The following is a 23,836-nucleotide window of genomic DNA, read 5'->3' on the forward strand; positions in this document are numbered from 1 at the left end:
TGCAACAAGGCAAAGGGAAAACAGCACGAGCTGTGAAACGATCCTTATTATCGTTCATGGCGGCAGCTGCTCAGTCTCCGTCGGGCATAGTCATCTCAGTAATAACACGAGTTACATGTGGTATAATTCAAACATTTTTATCAAATATCTCCCGATTAAATGGCATTAACAATACCTGTAGAGTCCAGAAACATGCGCTCTTTCTCCGCTTTCCTTTCATCTCTTGCCCTCATGAGAATAGGCGTAGATTATGGCTGACCAATAGATTATAGATTATGACCGACCAATATTTATACAAGTTTGCTGCATACAGAATACTATTATGCGAAGAAAAACCAGTATGGAATGACCTGGTGAGTGTGCAGTCCCAATGACACTTTGGTTTCATACCACTAGTAGGTACTATTATGTAAAATAACACACCTTTTGTTTATATAGTGAGAAAGATTTAAATAGCCTTGAATAAGGGGCACCGTTGTCACCCACGGTAACTAAAAAGAGCAACCCTTGTCATAACATAAAATGACATGATTAACATTAAACAGAACTTGAAAAATGATTATACTTTTAATTACTTTGAATTATTACGTTTAAATGTTAATGAATGACACCCCCAAGTAGTCCACAAATTTGACCGGCGAACCTCATTACTTATGCAAACACAATAGCCAATAGCAAGTCCCCAAGCAAAAACCACATCAGACATTGGTCGAAGCAGAACATAAATGGTATAACATGGCTCCTGTTACTTTTCTCAGTGTCAGTCGTTAGTGATTACTGCATGAAACAATTTTTCTGGCGATCACACAGGATTTATTTTTATATCTTAGGTCCAGTCATTGAAATTAATACATTTAAACAAGCATACTTTTGTTTCCTCTCTAGGAAAAAAAAATTAAATAAAAAGAGTTTTGCATTTAGCACAAAGGAGGATTCTGCTTTTGTGATTAGATTTTCATTTGTTTAATGCTGAATAATAAATTTTACAGAATGTCACGATGTCATGATACAATTTCAATATGTACTGTAAATCTTGTTGAAGACAACAGAACTTGATTTTGATGCTTTAATCTTATGTTTGTCGCATTGCATATCGCTGCTACATTATCAGTCAAGTTTACTGCATATGGCATTGTCCCTCCATATCATGCAGCCACTGGTCAGTTCTAAACCAAAACAATCTGGATATATTAATATCCTTAATATGGCTATATTAAGAAATAATGTTATTTTGCCTATATTACCATAGGCAAAATAACCTATGGTACTTGCTCATGAGAGAGCGCGTGTTCCCCTCATTAAAGTTCAAGAAGAAACAAGTGAAAAATTAACCATTAATACAATCATCCAACTAAATGAAAAGGCAAGGAATTTATAAATATAATAATTATTTATACAATATTAAGATACTATAATATAATGTATTAAATATAATGCAAAAATAAAATAGAAATGAAATAAGGAATAATAATAATTATATGAAAAAATGACAATGAATCAATAACCAAAAATGTCACATTAAGTTTAATTGCACCTATGGGTTATGAGTTTGTCTTCAGTTTGACACTAAGCTTAATTTTTTTAATATAGAGAATTGCCCATACTTGATTTAAAGTCATAAAAAGCTTTTTTATTAAGCCTTTTAAACGTCTGAAACAAGTTCAAGGCAAAGTGATATTACTGGGAAGAGGAAAATTCAATTAATAGTGACAGTGTGCTGAAAGCTTGCATATAGCCATTTATTACAGAGATCCTGATAAAAGGTGAAATGATCGAAATCGGTATCGGCCGATCAGGTGACAAGAAGATCGGTGATCGGTTTTGGCTGTTAAACTCCTGATCGAAGCATCCCTACCAGAAATGATAGAAAAGCATACATATTTCTTATTAATTTTATTTAGGAAAGTATCTTTTTCTTCTTCTTTTCAGTATCCTAAACCTTTGCTTAATTCTGTTTAAATTAAATCCCAGATTTTCAATGTCATCTCAGATTTTTGGACACCACTGTACTAAACATTCAAGTGTATTGTTCACATTCTCTTATACATTTTAATGAAATATCATTTTACGATTTTTGCCAATCCTTGGTTTACAATTTCACATTAGTGGAAAATAATCTCTTTTGGCTTGTTGGACTGTATTTTGTACAGAACACCCTAAAGACATGTTTTCCCTTTTGCCAAATGTCAGCAATTCAGGGCATCACTGTTGATGAGCATGCTGATTTCTTGAGTCTTTCCAGGTGTTTAAATCACTGAAGCATAGCTCTCCGACTTACTTAATCACCCAGCTTCCAAATTATGAGCCAGTGGCAAGAGAGCAAGAATCCATCACCTCTGGCCACTCCTAAATAAGGAGAGTTAATATGAGGTAGGTGGTGGAAATTTGCAGAGGTGGGCTTCACTCCATACAGCTCGTGAATGTGAACAATTATGTGTGTAATAAGCCTCTGGCGTGAACGCACTCAAGGTTCATCAGCCTTCGCAGTGACATGAAGGCAAACAGTGCACACAGCGAAATAAACTGTGGAATTCTTATCCCAGCTGATATATCTGTCATTCCAGCCTTGTGACTTCTGAGTTACCAGACTTAGCTTGTGTTGAAAGGTTTATATCTTTCGGTTCACGTTAACTCCACAGTTCAGGAATCAAATTTTCCTTGTTCTTTTAAGATAAAAAAAAAAGTTTACTGCACTTTGAAAACACATGATCACATGGGAAATCAATGTCGTTTTCAAAAGTTCATGTACACTGAAATCAAACCCATTCTTCCATATTACTGATAAGCGCCATCCTCCATTAGACATTTTTGCATCAGTTCAAACATGATCACCTTTCTCTTGAGTGCAAATGATAGCGTGTTGCAAGAGCAACCTCTGAGACAGGGGTTTTGGTCTCGTGGGAACCAGGACATAATCACATTCACTTATACACTGGCAGGTGTGATTCAGATGTTGCAGTTTTGCTCTAAATTTAAAGTTTTACTCCACCGACAGATAGGTTTAGGGTTGGGGTTTTGGCTAGGGGATAGATTTCTGTTTACTGTACTACATAATTTACAGCTAAAAATAAAAAACACTTTTAGCGCCACTCTGTGGACGATTACAATTTAAAGAGATCAATAACTGCGGTTTGTGATGAGGAGGAGGGCGTGGCCAAGCCGTGATGATGCACAGCCAGCGCTGAATCAGCAGGAGAGCGAGATAAAGGGGAGCTGGAGGTGCCAGTTAGGGAGAGAGAGAGAGACACACGTGTGTCTGTGTCCTTATGTTTTATGTTGTTTTAAGTTAATTTATTTCATTAAAGTTTATATTGACTTCTCAGCCGGTTCCCGCCTCCTCCTTGCCCGTCCTTTTACTGTTACAGTGGTACTGAAACCCGGGAGGGAGGAGGGATGCGCTGTTGCAGAGTCCTCGCCACTGCCATCCACCAGGGGAGCAGCCGCGGCCTTTTGCCTGGGGATGGAGGGGTCGCTGCCAGACGCCGAGAGCTGGAAGAACCGCTACCATCCGCCGAAGAAGGGGAGGAGCGGTTCTGTCCACCAGGGGCCGGAGGACTCGCTGCTGTCCGCCAGGGGAGGAGCAAGCTGACGTCCGCCAGAGGACTCCGCAACAGCGCATCCCTCCTCCCTCCCGGGTTTCAGCACCACTGTAACAGCGTTTCCGAGAACTGGCAAGCAAGTTTTCCTCTCTCTCTCCTCTCTCTCTCTCTCTATGTGTCTCTCGCTCGCCCTTTCCCTCTCCCCACGCCTCCCCTCGTCTCTCTCCCAGGTTCACAGAAGGCAGGGTGGATCACCGGCTGACAGAACGGCCAGAAGGGCAGCATCTACCCTCCAGCGATGGGGGGGGAGTTGGTCAGACAGGTGGCACCCCGGCCTGAATCGGGCGTGGGAGGAGTGTGACGAGGAGGGCGTGGCCGGGCCGTGATGGAACATGGCCGGCACTGAATCAGCTGATCAGCGGGAGAGCAAGATAAAGGGGAGCTGGAGGCGGCAGTTCGAGAGAGAGAGAGAGAGAGAGAGATGCGCGCGGCCAAGTTGCATGTGTGTCTCTGTTTGTTTATGTTTGTTTTATGTTGAGTTTCTTATTAAACTTTGTTTTTTGTTCAGCCAGTTCCCGCCTCCTCCTTGCCCATCCTTTACCTGTTACAGAGTTCTTTTAAATAATCATGGTTAGGTCAAATGATCGCTATCAAGCGATGCAATAATTGCAACAGGTAATTATTAATATATCTGTGTTCCCTATCTGTCACTCACTCGACGTTGTGTCGGTGTAGTGACAATAGGGGTCACTCTTGGGAGCCCGAGACACTTCTGGTCTTTGATAAAAGTATTTGCATGCCACTCCCCGGACATACGGGTATAAAAGGAGCTGGTGTGCAACCACTCATTCAGATTTTCTCTTCGGAGCTGAATGGTCGATGTTTACTGAGCTGACTGTTCATTCACCTCTGCTGGATCTGATGACGCATTTCTGCGGCTTCTCCCTCCTCTGCACTGGTGTACTGCAGAGAACGCCCCTGGGCGCTTTGGCAGAAAAAAGTATAGAGTATATTTTTCTGAAAGAGTATATTTCTCTAAAAGAGCGGCACACACGGAATGTCTTTTTAAAGACGCATCTTTTTAAAGATGCCTTTCTGTTTGTGTGTTATTCCTGGTTGCGGTCGTTACCTCTCAACTTCAGATGGTCACGATCACTGTCTTTCATGTCTGGGTGTGACCCACACGGAGACGGCGTTTGTGGATGGTTCATGTTCTCACTGCGAGAACATGACCATGGCAACCCCAGCGGCTCCCCGCCTCAGTCCTTCTACCTATGGGTATGAGGCCAGCGTGGCTAGCACTGGTGGCGATTTGGGGACCCCAATGCTGCTGGACAAGCCACCTCTGCCCTGCACACCATGGCTGTCCTGCAGGTCCACCAAGCACCAAGGCGCTAAAAGAACTGCACGAGGGTAGTTCCACCCCAGATCTGATGCAGGAACTACACTCGGCGACTGACCTCGCTCTCCGAGCGACGAAGGTCACGACATGGTCTCTCGGGTGGGCGATGTCCACATTAGTGGTCCAGGAGCACCACCTTTGGCTCAGCCTGGTCGACATGGGTGAGGCCGACAAGACACGGTTCCTTGCTGCCCCTATCTCCCAGGCTGGCCTATTCAGAGACACCGACGAGGACTTCGCCCAGCAGTTCTCGACGGTGAAGCAGCAGACGGAGGCTATCCGGCATATCCTGCCCTGGCACGGCTCAAGATCCCGCACCCCGTCTGCTCGTCGCCAAGGGTGTCCCCCTGCGGTGACTGCACCGGCTCCGCCACAGCGCCTTTGGCCCGGCCCCGGCATGGAGCCCACTGCAGGAAGCAGACGCCACCCGTCTCACGGCCAGCTGCCAAGAACACACAAAGGGCTTCAAAGCGCCCCTGAGACGGGCGACCCAGGGTCGACGAAACCCACTGCATTGGAGCTGGTAGTAAGACCACTCCATCCCCTGGTGGAGGGCTGGGTGGAGAATCTTTTGTTGCCTTTTCATTTGATTTCGCCGCATGCCCAAGTGGCTGCGGTACCCAACAGTTCAGCAAAAGAGTGGTTTCCTCCTTACCTGGGTCACATACCTGGTGTGCACAGTCGTCATCATGACCACCGTCCACCTTTTTACCCTTGCAGGATTGGCGCTCCAGCGGTGGTCTCCCCGCCACTGAGCACCCAGCTGTGGCACACTTCCGCCTCCGATGTGACAGTCTCCACGGGTTGCGAGGACAGGCCTCTTCCTCCCCTGTCCCAGGCTGTTCCGGGGGTGGTCACAAGGAGCCAGGTAAGTGCTTCAATGTCCCTAGACTCAGCACGGCCACGACATGGTGTGGCACCTCGAGCTCCGCCCCTCCGCGAGGCCCCACTGTCGTACGTCCGACGAGGTTGTCTCTTTGGCTTGCGCTTTCCAATCCGTCGCGATGGCTGGTCCAGACCGTCCAACTCGGCTACGCGATTCAGTTCGCCAGGTGTCCGCCCAGATTCAGCGGTATCCACTTCACCTTGGTGAAAGACGAAAACGCTGCTACCTTGCATGCGGAGATCGCCACCCTTCTACGGAAGGGTGTGATAGAACCTGTCCCTCTGGCCAAGACGAAGAAGGGGTTTTACAGCCCCTACTTCATCGTATCAAAAAAAGGCGGTGGGTTGCGGCCAATCTTGGACCTGCGAGTACTGAACCGGGCTTTACACAGACTCCCGTTCAAGATGCTGATGCAAAAACGCATTCTGGCGAGCGTCCAGCATCAAGATTGTTTCGCGGCGGTAGACCTGAAGGACGCATACTTTCACGTCTCGATTCTAGCTCGACACAGACCCTTCTTCCGGTTTGCATTCGAGGGTCAGGCGTATCAGTACAAGGTCCTCCCTTTCGGTCTGTCCTTGTCCCCTCGTGTCTTCACGAAGGTCGCAGAGTCAGCTCTTGCCCCGTTAAGGGAGGTGGGCATTCACATTCTCAACTATCTCAATGATTGGCTAATTCTAGCTCACTCTTGGGACATGTTGTGTGCACACAGGGACTTGGTGCTCTCGCACCTCAGCCGATTAGGACTTCGGATCAACTGGGAAAAGAGCAAGCTCCTCCCGGTTCAGAGCATCTCTTTACGCGGTTTGGAGTTGGACTCAGTCTCATTGACAGCGCGCCTCACGAATGAGCGCACACAGTTGGTGCTGACCTGTTTGAAGGCGTTCAAACAGAAAACAGCGGTTCCACTGAAACTCTTTCAAAGGCTCCTGGGGCATATGGAATCCTCAGCAGTAGCCACCCCACTCGGGTTGACGCATATGAGACCGCTTCAGCACTGGCTTCAGACTCGAGTCCCGAGATGGGCATGGTGCCGCGGGACACATCGTGTGGTCATCTGTCAACTTCTCTTCAGCCCTTGGACTGACCTCACGTTTCTACCGGCAGGCATTCCCCTAGAGCAGGGCTCCAGGCCCGTCGTGATCACGACAGACGCCTCACTGTTTGCAACGGGCATTCAGCCGCCGGCTTATGGACAGGCCATCGGCTGCATTGGCACATCAACTGCCTCGAGTTGTTGGCAATTCTGCTCACCCTGCGGAGGTTCCGGCCGTTGATTCAGAGCAAGCACGTGTTAGTTCGGACAGACAACATGGCAACGGAAGCATATGTCAACCGTCAAGGCGGTCTTCACTCTCGTTGTATGTCACAACTCACCCGCCGTCTCCTCCTCTGGAGTCAGCAGCACCTCAAGTCGCCGCGAGCCACTCACATCCTGGGCGACCTCAACACTGCATCGGGCGCGCTGTCGTGGCAGGTTACCATCAGGGGAGAGTGGAGACTCCACCCTCAGGTGGTCCAGCTGATTTGGAGTCGATTCGGACAGGCACAGGTAGACCTGTTTGCCTCCCAAGAATCCTCCCACTGCCCGCTCTGTTACGCCTTGACCGAGGCACCTCTCGGCATAGACACACTGGCACACAGCTGGCCCCCTGGCCTGTGCAAATTTGCGTTTCCCCCAGTGAACCTACTTGCACAGACTCTGTGCAAGGTCAGGGAGGATGAGGAGCAGGTTGTCCTTGTAGCACCATACTGGCCCACACAGACATGGTTCTTGGACCTCATGCTCCTCGCGACATCCTCCCCCCTCGCAACCTTCTTTCTCAGGGACGGGGCACCATCTGGCACCCGCAACCAGACCGCTGGAATCTCCATGTCTGACCCCTGGACGGGACATGGAAGACCTAAGCGGTGGTAGACACAATCACTCAGGCTAGGGCCCCCTCTACAAGGCACCTGTATGCCTTTAAGTGGTGTCTGTTCACTAAGTGGTGTTCTTCCTAACGGGAAGACCCCCAGAGATGCGCAATCGGTGCTTTCCTTCCTGCAGGAGAGGTTGGACGGGCGGCTGTCCCCTTCCACCTTGAAGGTGTACATTGCTGCTATAGCAGCACACCACGACACAGTGGACGGTAAGTCCTTAGGGAAGCACGACCTGATCATCAGGTTCCTGAGAGGAGCCAGGAGGCAGAACCCCTCCAGACTGTGCCTCGTTCCCACATGGGACCTCTCTGAAGTTCTTCAGGGTCTACAGAGAGCCCTCTTTGAGCCTTTGCAGTCAGCTGAGCTTAAGGCACTCTCCTTGAAGACTGCCCTCCTGACTGCGCTCACTTCTATCAAGAGGGTAGGAGACCTGCAAGCATTCTCTGTCAGCGAATTGTGCCTGGAGTTCGGTCTGGGCTACTCTCACATGATCTTGAGACCCCAACCGGGCTATGTGCCCAAGGTTCCCATGACCCCTTTTAGGGACCAAGTGGTGAACCTGCGAGCACTGCCCCAGGAGGAGGCAGACCCAGCCCTGTCGTTGCTATGTCCGGTGTGCGCTTTTTGCATCTATTTGGATCGCACACAGAGCTTTAGGATCTCTGAGCAGCTCTTTATCTGCTTTGGTGCACATTGGAAAGGAAGCGCTGTCTCCAAGCAGAGGATTGCCCACTGGCTCATTGACGCCATAGCTATGGCATATCACGCCCAGGACGTGCCGCCCCCGGTAGGGCTATGAGCCCATTCTACCAGGGGTGTGGCGGCCTCCTGGGCCCTGGCCAGGGGTGCTTCTCTAACAGACATTTGCAGAGCAGTGGGCTGGGCAACACCCAACACCTTTGCGAGCTTCTACAACCTCCGGGTGGAACCGGTTTCATCCCGGGTAGTGGCACGCAATACAAGTGGATAAGCCCGGGATCACCGGCCGGGTGTATCGCTTGCACATAGCACCTTTCACCTCCTCTGAGCTGAAGACATGCACCATTAATTCCCAGTATGTTCCCTGGTTGACTTCCTCCGAGCCCTGTGGCAGTCGAGTTTTCAGAGAGACTCGCTGCCGGCCCAGTACACGTGCTAACTAAGAGCCCTGTTCTGGGGTAGGTGCTCCGCATGTGGTGGTTCCCTGTAAGGTAACCCCATGCGATGTATATCTTCTGCTAATTTGTTTCCCTGTTGGCAAACTGTGTCTTCCTTGGGCAGAGCCCCCTCTGCCACAGTCTCCATGTTTGTAGTAACTCCTCCTCCGTTGGGCAGGATCTACCATGAGACTTCTCCACATGACATACTTCCAACATAGTTCGGCAAGACCACGTGATGTATTTTTCCACTTAAATATCCCCCCCCCCCCCCCGGGCAAGGTGTGGTCTCCGTGGTGTCCTCCCCTTGGGAGGGACACCCCTGACTAGACCTGGTCGGCCCAGTCGGATATTCCCCCTTTTTTTAGGGAGTGGGAAAAAAAGAAGGGGAAAAGAGGCCATGACTGGGCTAGCCTGTCTCTATCTTTTGGGTAGTCGACTTGTCCTCAAAGGGCCGTTCGACACTCATAACTATGTTGGGGGAGGTTACGTGTTGGCCTGGTGCGCTGGCTACGAGGTACACAGTTGTCTGTCCGTCACACACCACCAGTTCACGTAACACAGTTCGGCCAGTTGCAGCGTTTTGTATAGGGACCCCTAGTGTCACTACATCGACACAAATACGAGTGAGTGACAAATAGGGAACGTAGTGGTTACTTGCGTAACATCCATTCCCTGATGGAGGGAATGAGACGTCGTGTCCCTCCTGCCACAACACTGAACTACCCGCTGAAATGGCCGGACCTTGTCTCGGCTCCTCAGCATAAAACCTGAATGAGTGGTTGCACGCCAGCTCCTTTTATACCCGTATGTCCAGGGGAATGGCATGCAAATACCACTCGCCAATTTTCATTGGCCTTTTATCAAAAACCAGAGGTGTCTCGGGCTCCAAAGAGTGACCCCTAGTGTCACTACATCGACACAACGTCTCGTTCCCTCCATCAGGGAACGGAGGTTACGCAAGTAACCACGACGTTTTTAGTTTACAATTTTATTGTAAGTTGACAATTTTAACCATACCAAAGTTAAATTGCATTGTCTGAGGCAGAAATTATTTATGTATATATTCTTAAATGTATGGTATTTTTGTTTGTATTTATTTTTTTCCTTGATTGCTGCATATTCAGTTATTATGCTTTATAATGTTTACAGGTAATTGCACTTACACTGTCACTGACACAAATTACACTAGTATACATAACTATGTTTTTTTGTGACTTTTCATTGCAAAACAACATAAAAAATGCAGCAAATGGCATTGCAATCTTTGAGAATATCCGCAGCAAATTCAGTCATTTTGATCCACAATAATTAAGAAAAATTACCACGAAATCCTGGTGCCAGTCCTTGCCTTTTGGGGGCCCTAAGCAAAATTTTGATTGGGGGGCCCCCCGTCAGTGTGTCTGTAGCCCCCAGATTGATGTAACCCTTACGCCTGTCTCAAAGAGTAGTTTCGTAGTAAAACCACAACATACAGTGAGTTAATTCTATGCAACCTAAGTATTTATAATTTTTTATACTGACAATAAGCCAAAGGTATATGAGGTGTCAATTTTCAATAAATGAAAGGAAAAGGAACATTAGGCCAGTCTGCTGGGTCAGTTGGCAGGGCACTTGCTGGCTGCACATTACTGTGGTCTGCACTTGTGCCTGCTTTAGCTAGCTGTACATTACGTGCTTCTTGCTGGTGCTGCTGGTCTTGCTGATGAACTTTAGAATTGTCCCTGGAGGCAGATAATAAAACATTTTTATGCTTCATTTGAAATGGCCTAACACAGTTACAGTGCAATGTAGTGGTATCAGCTAAGTTTACAGCAGGGGCAGACTGGCCATTGGGAGAGCCGTGACTTTTCCCAAATGGCCAGCTGCGAAACGAGGCCAAATGGGCCACGATAAGCTGAAATGGGCCGCTGCGTTATGCAGAATGGGCCACAAAACGGCACCGTGATATGCCGAAGGGGGCAGCGATATGCAGAAAAGGACAGCGACCAGCCCGTCTGGCACCAACAATCATCCATGTGATTATCTAATCAGCCAATTGTGTGGCAACAGTGCAGTGCTTAAAATCATCAGATATGGGTCAGGAGCTTCAGTTAATGTTCACATCAACCATCAGAATGGGGAAAAAATGTGATCTCAGTGATTTGGACCGTGGCATGATTATTGGTGCCAGACGGGCTGGTTTGACTATTTCTGTAACTGCTGATCTCCTGTGATTTTCACACACAACAGTCTCCAGAATTTACTCAGAATGATGCCAAAAACAAAAAACATCCAGTGAGCAGCATTTCTGTGGACAGAAATGCCTTGTTGATGAGAGAGGTCAACAGAGAATGGCCAGACTGTATTGATCTGACAAAGTCTACAGTAACTCAGATAACCATATATATATATATATATATAGAGAGAGAGAGAGAGAGAGAGAGAGAGAGAGATACAGTATATATACTGTATATAGCTTATTTTCATCCTACCTCTGAATACGGCCTCCGAAGGCAGCATTTTCCAGTTTTTGGATGTAGTCGTCCTGTTTGCATGGCAACAAATACCAGTACTTGGCTGCTTATAACGTTTTCAACAGCATGTGGTCCCCCTAGTGGATCGGGAGCCCTATGCAACTTGCGTATATTGCATATAGGGAGGCCCGGCACTGATTCTAAACAACAGAAATCTAACAAACAAGTAAAATGTGGGAAAATGATCCAAACCTTGCATAGTTCCGGGCCAGGTGTAGCACCTGCCGCTCTGCATATCCTTCTGAAGGATCCCAACAGTAGAAACGAGTGTATGAAGTATATTTTTAAAAAGATCGGGCTGTTTAATTCTTGTGGTCAAAGAGAGGATAAACAATTTTATGAAAAAATAAAATATGACTAAAACTTGACAATATTATGAACTCAGGGGAAACATATTTTTAAAATGTATGATATGACCACTTTAAACAGGACCATCTGCCTGGAAGAGCCATGCTTACACATTCCAAAGATTGTTTTTGGCAGTACCTGAATGTTACGGCAGGTCGATGATTTGCATCAATATGCTCTCTCTTCTGCCTCAGGTGAAAAGGTTTTAAAAGCATTTGACCTGCTATAAATCCAAAACGTTGTAAAACAAAGACTACAGAGAACAACCCCCCTCTCAGTTTTGCTGTAAAGGGATTTATTATAATGTGTTCCCTGTTTTTACTTTTGTACTCTTTTATGTCTCTTTAGATCTTTGCCTTTGAGGAGTCAGTGAACTCTAGATAAGACACCAGGTGAAGTCACAGCATCTCCTGCACCCTTCCAAGCGTGGTCCTCATCTGCTGGCTGGGATGAGGGGTCTCAGGGGCCTTTGTGTCCGGCTCCTGTTGGCCTTCTTCTCCACTGCCTTTGCTTTTTATTTCCCTCCTCAGGGTAAGTACCTTGGCACTTAAATTGCTCTAAGATGTTTTTCTTATCAGTGCAACATTAGAAAATAACTAGCACTATTCTAGCTCATTTGCATTTATAAGTTCGTCAGAACTCGCCTTTGTCTTTAATGTTATTAGGGTGAATCTCAGTGTTGGGTAAGTCACTCGAAAATAGTAATCCATTACATATAACTGATTACTTTAAAATTGTAATCAGATTACTTTAATGAAATCGTAAAAGTATTCACGTTACTAATTAATTTACTTTTACTAAGTTGCTTTCTAAAACAATTTGGACAGAAATGGGTAGCACGTTATTTTACAGTACTGTTCTACATTTACGTCCTATATAATTACAACTATAGTAACTACTAGATACTAACCCTAAACCTAACCCTAACCAGTTATCTAATATTACTCAGTACTTTCTTGGGTAGGTACACTGTAAGTATACTGAAAGTGCACATACTGTAAAATAAAGAGCAACCCAGAAATGTCTATATTTCCTCCTTGTTCATTTTCATTGTCCCTTCAGCTGTCAAAGAAACACAAACAGACATACATATGAACATAATTTATGTTTTAATTGTATTATAAATAATTTTTTTATTTGTTATTTTACAAATATATATTTTACAAATATTATATGTGTAACCTAAGTAATGTATTGAAAAGTAATTAAAGGGGTCATGAAATAAAATTTTCCTTGATATTTAGACATGTAAGAGGTAACTGTACTATAAAAACACACTGTAAATTTCAGAACTCAAAACTTCCTCCCCAGTCTAAAAAGAGCATTTATAGTTGCCAGCCTGCTGAAACGTCTCGTTTTGAAATCTGTCTGTTCGTGATGTCACAAGACATTGCTCATTTGTATTTACACATCCCACAACATGCGTCATCGCACCCTTGGCCCGCCCACTGGCGCGTAGTTCAAGTCAAGAGAGCAGGCCTTGTGTGACACCAAAGGGGACCCATCTGGACTATTTTTAATAATTTTTGTATATAAACATGAACACACAGACTCTTTGACTGCTGTCATGTATCTCGCTGCTTTTAAAAGACACGGTTTCAAGTTACAACGCTGAAAAGGGAGAAGCAATTCTCTCTCGTTCAACTGCTGCCTCTTGCTATTTTGAGCACAAACACGTCATGGATGCGTTCTTTTGCACAGCTGCGCTATTTTTAATTGTTGTTTATGTAAACATAGGACGTCTTTTACGATGGACGTCTTTGACAATGGACGATTGATGTCTTTGACCGTTTCGGTGTGTTTTAGGCGATATGCGCCTACAGTTTGTGTATGCGTAATTTCACTGTGTTTTGGACTATATATGTGCATTTTTCTGGCTCATATCAGCATGGATTGCTTGTGAATAGACAAAGTATGATTCAAGCTTTGCAATGGAACTGTTATTGAAGAATAAACACACTTCAAAAACATAAGTACACTGTTTCATTCATGAATATTTCAAATGTCATGACTGTTTGATAGTTTATGGTGCTGAGTGTTAACAGTTGTGCTTGAGATGACCAGTTTAATATATTCAGATGCAATGTGTTGGATGTGTGTTATATGTAAACCCTGCAATTTTGTTTAATAATGTCGAAGTTCATTCTCTTCTGATTGAGTTTGCGGAATTTGAGGGGCTGCATGATGTTAGCCAATCATAACAATGGCCATTTACATTGAAGTTTTAAGGAGGTGCTTAGGCCAAAACCGAGCGTTTCAGACAGAGGGCTAAAAATAGGGTGGGATATGATCATATATTACTCAATTGTGACTGTTTTGGTGCAAAAAAACTTTTATAACTTTATCAGTGGACCTCAGGGAAGATAATACAATTATAAAAAAACAAAAAAAAAAACACTTCATGACCCCTTAAACTTAATTGAAAGTCAGTATCTGTAATCTGATTAAAATAATTTAAACTACTTTTTTAATAAAAGTAATTAGATTACAGTAACTAATTACTTTGTAACAGATTACACCCAACAAAGCTCACAAAAACAGGTCCAGGTCAAATTTCTCCTGAAAAGCATAAGAAAATTAACAAGAAAGTATATTTTTTGTAAATAAAATGAAGCCTATTTTAGGACCATTAAGAATTGTTTTGCATTGTGACATTCGCATTTTTTGCATTTTCATTTTTATGACAATCAAGCACATTCCTCAAAATTGTACCATAACACAATAATTTTACATTTGAGTTTTTTGGTTTTTTTTAATTCCCATTTTTGTCAATGTTGGATTAGATTCTACATGCCTACTTGACATGAAAATAATGCAAAAACAATCTATAGGGTCCTAAAAATGGCTTAATTTTCTTTGTGCAACATATAGTTTCTTATTTCTTTTTTTTGATTTTGGGGTAAAAATATAACCCGTTCTTGACAGGTTTCATGAGATTCATCCATTGTCCTGTGCAATAAACACCTCCAGAAAGTGGATTTTCCTGTTTAGCACAAACTACAATATTTACCATGTTAACAGTGCTGCTCTTTTATCTTGTGACATGTTTCATGTAGTGGAGCAGCTGCCGATCATCACCGGTCAGACCTCAGGCTCTATAATTGCCTTGCTGTATGATGAGAGCTTCCTCTTTAAGTGTGAAGCTAAAGGCAATCCAAGACCTACGTGAGTTAGATCTCCATTTATGAAAGTAAAACATTTCCTGTCTCCAACTTTGGTCTGACATTTAAAAGGATAGTTTACTCATTTACTTACCTTCATCTTGTTCGATTATTAGTAATCAACTCATGTGTATGTCTAATAAGTGTAATGAAAGTGTTATGTTGCTGAAAGTTGCATGTTGTGTGTTTTGGATTGAACAGGTACCATTGGACTAAGGATGGAATGGATTTTGACCCACATAAAGACCCTCGACTCACAACGGATGAGAGCAGTGGGTCTTTTGTGATACCTAAAAGTAAAGATAAAGTGAAATACCAGGGAAAGTACAGATGTTATGCCTCAAACAAGCTTGGAACTGCAATATCAGAGGAAGCAGAATTTATTGTGCCTAGTAAGTCATTTTTCATAAATATCCCCTCTCAGACAAACTAATACAGTAGAATTCAAAGGAACTCTGGAATCTAGAATTTCTAAAGATCTCTTCCTTGAATAATTCATTTGCATATTCTGTGTGTCCCCTCAAACACATACAACATGATGCTGATTACTTGTTTTTAATCTCCATACATTTTCCCATGTCACATCTTTACCTTTGCTCAAGCCTTTTCACTGCATGACAGTTTTAGAAAGAATTCAGTTCAAGACACACTTTCTGTGTTACCCATTGGCCTAGCCCTGCACTATATTCAATCCCATATCAAGCAATTCATCCCACCCTTGCTGCTGCAATCAGCTACTTTTGGTCGACTACCCGCTCCATTCTTTCTGCACAAAAGGACACCAGTTTATGCAACCCCATTAGAAAGAAAAATCACAATGGAGATCTCTCAATTGTTTCTACTGGACATTTTTTACTTTTACCAACCTCTCAGATTATTCTTCTGAAAAAAAGATCCCAGTAATCTCACATGTGTACTATAATATAGTTTGTTGTAAGTTTTTATTTTGTTTGAAACATAAAGAAGAACTTCAATGTAATTTGCCTTGTGTTTTTATGTTTGCTCACAGCGGTACCCAAGTTTTCCAAAGAGAAGTTAGAGCCAGTGGTGGTTGCGGAGGGAGATTCAGTGGTTTTGGAATGCAACCCACCAAAAGGGATTGAACCTATACAGCTATACTGGATGACCAAAGGTTTTTCAAGACACTATAAATCAGTTTCATGCATGATGTTGTCATTTGAGGGCTCTTTTTAAGGTTAATATTGATTGTTAGAAACGTATTGTTTTTGTTCCTGTAGCTCAACTAGAGTGCGGCAATAGCAATGCAAGAGCTATGGGTCTGAATTCCAGGGAACATGCAAACTAAAAAATATAGTCTTCACCTTGAATGTACTGTCATTTTAAATAAAAGCATCTACTGAATGTATAAATATGAATATTCCAGTAAATTACTTGTTAGTTTAAACATCACCTATTAACACAACTTGCTCAGCTGCTCCAACAAGGGTCATAATTTCATAAATTTCAGTCATCTTTGTTTCTATCTTTTCCTTTGACTGCAGTACAAAAAACAATGCGTGCATACTTTATGATTTAACCGACTGCACTGTAAATAACTACCATTTTGATGGCGCCAGACTTGGATTCTAAAACCGTCCTAACTAATAACAGGTTTTGATCGTAAACATGTTGCAGTTCAAAAGAATGCTGTTGTCATACACATGCAGGAACTATGTGACATTTGAAGAAGAGTTTAATCTTTTCAGCCAAGCCAGTAAAACAGTAAAGAATGGCTCATTTAATTTAGTGAAAACTACATGCAAAAATTATTACAGGGCTTGCAAAGCATCACTATAATGATATTCCTCAGCAATGTGTTTAATTGGAGAGCAGATGGAGACTTTTGCTTGAGTTTAATGCTTCTCAGATTGAAACACTTTAATAAGCTCCTCGATCTCAACAATGTCTGAATCTGTGCTCAGATTTGCCAAGACACTTTTCAAGTTGAAGTATAGGTCTCTGTAGAACAATAATGGGTGTTTCCCAATCTGTGGGCATTTTCAAACTGGGATGGGTGTTTCTCAACAAAATAGTGAATCTCAGTGTAGTAGGCCAATCTTGTAATGCGATTGAAAAGTAGTGAATCTCAGTGTAGTAGGCCAATCTTGTAATGTGATTGAAAAGTAGTGAATCTCAGTGTAGTAGGCCAATCTTGTAATGTGATTGAAAAGTAGTGAATCTCAGTGTAGTAGGCCAATCTTGTAATGTGATTGAAAAGTAGTGAATTTCAATGTAGCAATCAGTGGGTTGTTTACAAACCGGGATGGCCGTTTTTCAACTATCCAGTGAAAGTAGGGAATCTCAATGCAGTTCTGTAAAGTGGTTGAAAAACGCCCATCCTGCTTTGAATATGCCAACTGATTGGGAATGCCCATTTTTGTTCTGCAAAGACACAAGTCTCTTCAAGTCTGCAATCAAAAGACAGAGATTTTAATATGAACTCTAACATTTTTGATCAAATTCATCCAACACCAAATTATCTTTACTCTATAATCCACTATAATTTCTTAGCTCTCTACTCAATTGTCGCATATGTTTCTAGTTTTATTCCTCCTTTTATTTTAAATTTTAGGAAAAATGTGTGAGACAAAGTTGATACTTATGGAACTGAAACATAAATGATAATCTCCTGAGCTATGAAAGAGCAATCTCTGAGCAATAAATCTCTCCTTTGGCTTAACACAGTTGTTTTTGCCTTCTTGTAAGTACTAATACAAAGTAAATGCAAATCTTTCGCAAACCAAAGTTTCTGCCAGAAATGTCCACACACTGATTTATGGTGTGGATTTATTACACCTTATTGAATGTCTTCAGTTCTTAAGCTGAAGAGGAGCTTAATCACGTTGAGCCACCTACATTTCATATGAGTATACAATGAATGTCTGACTCAGTCTAAGCATTCAAAGCTCTACCCATGTTGCCTGTTATCTTCCATGCAGTCTGTCAAGGAGTGGCTATTTCTGGGCTGTTTGGATGCTTGCCCTCTCCAATATCCTGCTGCTCATGTTAATCTAAACATCCTATCTGTATTGTCCTCAGATCTTCGGCACATTGAGCAGAATGAGAGAGTGTCCATGGCTCTCAATGGGAACCTGTACTTCTCTAATACACTGGCGACTGATAGCCATGACGACTACTGCTGTTTTGCCTCCTTTTCCAGGATACGCACCATCGTCCAGAAACCCAGCATGGCACTGAGGGTCAGAACAAGTATGTTGCGAAAATCTCGGTGAAATTTAAAGTGGAAAATATATGATGAGAATGAATAGAAATAAAAATGAGAAAAATACTGTATATATTCAAAAGTTAACTTAAAGGTACTGTGAACAATTTTTTCATGGAAGGTATGCAAAAAATGTTCCTACTCCCTGAAAGATATTAATAAAATATAAAATAACAAAATAAGGCCTCAGAACATTTGTGTTAAAAATTAGTGCCCTTTAGAGGTAATGGGGTAGAAATATTTATATGAAAATGAAAGTCTTTCACATAGCACATAAATGGAAAATCATATGAAATAAATGAAAGCTCTCACTCCCAGGAATGTGATTGTACAGTTAATTTTATTACCCTAATACAGTACCAGAGTTCTAAAGATTTTCAAATGAATCACAAAGTGAAATGTGATTTCTGTATGTCATTAAATACAAATGTCTCTTTAATGCTCTGATCACTGCTGCCCCAAGTAGCCAAAAACTTTATATCTGCGTTAACCTTAGGTAGTTTTCTAAAAAATTTGCCATTTTGTTCTTGTCTGTGAGCTTTCATGGCTGAATAATCCAATGTTATATCTTAGATGTCCAGAACAAAATATGCCATCCAGTAGGAAAACATGCAAAACAAAAGCATCAGAAAATATGTTTTTGGCTATTGATGAGAATATCATCACAAATGGGAGAATCTCAGCTTTCAATGAAACAACAAGGGTAGTGCTTGAACTGAAAATTAGACTGATGTCTATGGATGAGCACATCTGTGAGGGCTAAATGCATTAGAGCGCCACCTACATTTCAGATCTGTATATTGTGATGGAATGTGATTGAGAAAAAAATATTTTTTAAGATTATAAACAATATTATTTATGAATAATTGGTCTTTATTTTTTCTTGAGAAAAATGAGAAAATTATTTGCAATTAGTCCACAGTATGTGTGAAAGGTGAGCTTTTAAATTGGAGTGTGAAAAACTGTGGGCAGCAGCCAAAAAATGCACCAGAGTTAAAGGGGTTAATGCCATTTTTATGCCATGTTGTTCATAACAGTTGTCAGTTGAGGGCGCTATTTTGCTGCTTTTCCCAATTTCCCAATCAGTGGCCATTTTCAAACTGGGATGGGCGTTTTTCAACCACTTTACATGATATGCCTACTACATTGAGATTCCCTAATTTCACTGGATAATTTAGAAATGCCCATCCTTGTTTGGAAACGCCCACTGATTACTACTTTGCTTTGGGAGAAATGTGCCTCTGTTTGTTCTTTGCAGGTTACTCAGCCTTACAGGCTCCATATGGTTATGATTTGGGTGGGGGCGGGCTAGGGTATCTGCTGCCTCCCAGGAACAAACTGAGGCCCCTTTGTACAATGGGCTTACTACATTGAGATTCCCTACTTTCACTGGATAGTTTAGAAACGTGCATCCTTGTTCGAAACGCCCACAGATTGGGAAACTATCATTATTGTTTCGCAGAGACCTATACTTCTTTTTAACAACTGCTTCTACTCGATGTTGGTCTCAGTAAAGCTCAATTGGTATCTGTGGAGTGTGGGGTTTTGGAAAGAGGGGGCGTGGCTAATCCAATGGCTCAGTTTGTGGAAATTCCAGAACGGCTAAAATCGCTTACATTCCGCTTATATATATGAATATCATTGCATTTTATACTAAAATATCAACAAATGGTTTGTTTTAACACAGCACAAGCACACTTTTTAAGTTAGTTATGTTTTAAATGTTAAAATAAATAATGAATGGTAAAGTGTGGTTTAAAATTAACTCAAAAAGTATTTTCTCATCATCAATAGTTAGTGGAACATGTCCATAGTTAATGAGATGAACTACACCTCTGATTACTCTGCTAGGACATGTTTGTGAACACTCGGGGAACTAACTTCATACATCCAGTAAATAAAATCACCTTTAGACCAGTTGGTTAAAAGTTATTGCGAAAATAAATGAAAAAAAGCTAAGTTAGTTCAGAGTTAGTTTTATTATTTTGTCATATATAATGAATTTTTTTTTTGAAGTGTGGCTTAAGTACAGTATATACAGTATATTAACTATATATACATGACATTTGCATGTGTGTGCATATGTTTCGTCATGTTTGTGTTATTTATTACCATTTGAATGAGCTTAAAATGTGCACGCTTCTCTTTTTCTTCTAGTAAATTCAAGCCATGGGGGCGATAGCCTCAGTGGTGAGTAATTTTTGTATTTACAAATATTTTGTAAAATATTCAAAATATTCTCTATTACAATATGCAAAACCTTAATTTATTAATTTATTTATTTTTTGGTAACACTTTAAAATAAGGTTCCATTTGTTAACATTAGTTAATGCATTAGGTATCATGAACAAACAATTAACAATATATTGGCTACAGCATTTATTAATCTTTGATAATGTTAGTTAATAAACATACAGTTGTTCATTTTTAGTTCATGTAAGTTCATAGTGCATTAACTATTGTTAACATAAACAACTTTTGATTTTAAAAATGTATTAGTATGTGTAGAAATTAACATGAACTAAGAATAATAAATGCTGTAAAAGTACTGTTCATTGTTAGTTCATGTTAAATAATGTTTCATGTGTTACCTTTTTTTTTTTTGCTTTATTTTACCATGCTTAATATGTCAGGTTTTCTTTGTGCCATAAGATGTGACATTAAGATAAAGCTTTGTCAATCTTCAACACTCACTACTTCATCATCTATTTCTGGAGTTGTCAGTTTGAATCATGCTCTTCTCTAAAAATGTGAAAAACAATAGCATCTTCCTATTTTACTCTGCCAATGTAGGAAGTGCACTATCTGTTACTGTCTATCATGATTTTCATGTCAAAGCCATGTACCATGTTTCATGTACCATCATTTGCCTCCATTTAGTTCAGGAAAGGAAACCGAGAATTTTGGAGCCCTCCAGTCATATGACAACCTACCTAAAGAAAGGAGAGGAGCTGGAACTGGAGTGTATCGCAGAAGGACTGTGAGTTCACTTCTCTATGACGACTCAATAGAGGACTCACACTGCATGATAGCAAAGCATATCCACTGACTGCAGAGAGTAACTGTAGCATCAACACTTTGTTGTGGTCTTTTCTTAGGCCCACGCCGATAATAGAATGGAAGAAGATGACGGACAGCTTACCAAAGCGTGCAAATATCGTGAAGTATGGAAAGCTTCTGATAATACCAGACGTCACAGAACAGGATGAAGGAAAATACATGTGCATGGCCAAGAATTCTCTGGGTGAAGATGTCCATCATTTTCACGTTGTTATAGAGGGTATGTAGTTATGTTTTAGGTTCTAAATATTTATTATTATATTTTATACAGGGTTGATCCATGTCTTTGGAGAATACCTACTAAAATTATTCTAGTCAACAAAGGAACACATCCATTTGATGAAAATAACTCTTATGGAGTCACAGACAATCTGACCTTTTTAGGGAATTTTAAAATTGTGATTTCCAGACTGGAAAATCTTATCTAAATTAAGAAAATCTTGAAAAGTCATGAAAAAGTCACTGAAATTTCTATTATGACTATACCTTTTTATAGTTTTTCTCAGCTCTAAAATATTTAGTTGGCTAAAAATGGCTCTTTGCAAGTGCAATCTCTATGAAATGATTGTTGTTTTTTTAATCCTTATCTGATCATCATGAATTACTGTCTTGGAAAGTCTTGGAAAATCATTGGTCAAAAAGACTAGACAATTTTATTTGGGCTTTTTCTTTTGTCTTGATCAACTGTACATAAATAGTGTTTTTTCTGTGAATTTATTCAACCGAATCTACAGTATCTAATATGGAACATGATTTTCATTTCTTTAGCCATAAGTATATAATCATAATAACATTAAGCTTTTAAAAATGAATAATTTAAAAATAATCTTAATCAGGACAAAACTACAGATTGATTTTATAAAGAACAGTTGCAAAACCATGTTATATAAAAAACACAAGGGGGCAGTATTGCTCTAACCAGGGTGACGTTTTAATCCCCTGTAAATATGTTTTGTTTTTTAGAGCCCCCCAGTTGGCGGGAGGAGCCAGTGAAGATTCAGTTGGCAGAGACTGGATCTGACATCCTTATCAAATGTTCTGCTACAGGAAAACCACAACCCACAATCACCTGGAAGAGAAACGGCCGGCCCCTGGATGGTGTGTCTCCCACCTGTATCATGCCCATCTCACTGAATTTGTCAGCTCAAAGCCAATGCCAAATATGCATTTACTGGGTTTGAGAACAGTCTGTTGTTTCTATTTTATTACTTTGTTCATAAACAGCAGTGATAATGAGGCCACCTCTGTATTTATGCACAATATAATAATAAATAAAATAATAAAATAAAAATAAATAATATATCAATAGTAGATGACAAAGGTCATATTCACAGAAAATAAATTATGTATTTTTCAACTATTGGGGGCCATATTGCAAGTTTCTTGTTGCTACAATGGTTATCTAACAAAATGGGTGGGTTTATTTTTTTGAAGTCAATTTCTAGACACAAACCTTAAAAGTTTTGTCTCCTAAAAATGTTGAGTAATTCCACCATTTTTGCCCAAGAACGAAATAACACGTTTTAATAAACTCACGTTGATACAATGGGAATCTGCCCTTAAACAGCATATTATAGGTTATTGAATGAATTTTGTAAGGCATATTTAAACTAAAATAATCATACAAAATAAAACAAGTAATAAAACAGTAAAATTGGTAAAGGTTAAATGCAAAAATATCTATAATATCTATAATATATCAAATAAAATATATATTTTTTGCCCAAAAGATATTATAATTAATGAATATTAAGAACCTTTTGGTTAAAATCTGCCTTCATTATATAGTTGGCCCTTGCCTTAATATATGCCCGTATGGTTTTACTGTGTTCATTAGTGTACCTAACAGCTACACAAAATTTATTTTTTTTATTAAATAATAAATTCACCATAAATATCCTAATTTATCCTAATTATGAGTGCTGAACTGGACATTTGAAACCAACAGACAAAACCACTGTTAAATCTATTGTCTTATTTTTGCTATTGTACTTTTCACACAAATCCTTATAGTTACTGAGAAGTTACTGAGATATAGCCTTAAAGACAACCTCACTGTGTGACAACTTGCCCTGGCAGTCTCCCCTTAACACTGTAATTCAAGCTTGTTTCCTCTTTAGATTTCCCTTCTACCAATCTCAAAGTGGTTGATGACAGCATCATTATATACAGAGCCGAACAAAGGGACACTGCAGTATACCAGTGTGAGGCCTCCAACAGACACGGGACGCTACTTGCTAATGCTAATGTCCTAGTCATGAGTGAGTGCCTCTCACACTACACTGATCTGTGTGAACTGGAAGATAATGAATATTGCATTATGATGTTTAGAGTGCAAGAATGGGTCAGTACTGATGCGCAACCTGACTAATGTACATGTATCAATGATTTATAGTACCATAAGGACGGATTGCAGTCCTTATTAAAGATTTCTAGGCTTTGATTATGATATGACACTCTTGGTGACACATAATGGCTTAAGGGTGCGGAGCATCTGTTAATTTGTAATTGATGTAGAAAAAAAAAACATGAAACATGTGTGTGCATGTTTCTCTGTGTGTGTGTGTGTGTGTGTGTGTGTGTGTGTGTGTTTGTTTGTGTGTGAATGTACAAACCACTTTTGTCACTGTTTTTTTTCCCCC

The 23,836-nt window shown here is 41.3% G+C and overlaps 1 protein-coding gene across 5 annotated transcripts in view; it reads left to right on the forward strand.

Annotated features, from left to right (window-relative positions):
* chl1a (cell adhesion molecule L1-like a) overlaps nt 1-23,836 on the forward strand; it is a 118,774-nt gene that overhangs the window by 52,130 nt on the left and 42,808 nt on the right. For all 5 annotated transcript variants that reach the window (XM_051662868.1, XM_051662867.1, XM_051662869.1 and 2 more), the window contains exons 2-11: nt 12,099-12,281; nt 14,807-14,915; nt 15,113-15,303; nt 15,921-16,043; nt 17,951-18,121; nt 20,292-20,324; nt 21,015-21,114; nt 21,233-21,414; nt 22,158-22,292; nt 23,315-23,455. In XM_051662868.1, the coding sequence (XP_051518828.1) occupies nt 12,200-12,281; nt 14,807-14,915; nt 15,113-15,303; nt 15,921-16,043; nt 17,951-18,121; nt 20,292-20,324; nt 21,015-21,114; nt 21,233-21,414; nt 22,158-22,292; nt 23,315-23,455 (1,267 nt within the window). In that variant the 5' untranslated portion in view covers nt 12,099-12,199. The remainder of the gene's footprint in view (nt 1-12,098; nt 12,282-14,806; nt 14,916-15,112; nt 15,304-15,920; nt 16,044-17,950; nt 18,122-20,291; nt 20,325-21,014; nt 21,115-21,232; nt 21,415-22,157; nt 22,293-23,314; nt 23,456-23,836) is intronic.

This window comes from Myxocyprinus asiaticus, chromosome 29 (genome assembly GCF_019703515.2).
Source record: "Myxocyprinus asiaticus isolate MX2 ecotype Aquarium Trade chromosome 29, UBuf_Myxa_2, whole genome shotgun sequence".
NCBI classification, from domain to species: domain Eukaryota; kingdom Metazoa; phylum Chordata; class Actinopteri; order Cypriniformes; family Catostomidae; genus Myxocyprinus; species Myxocyprinus asiaticus.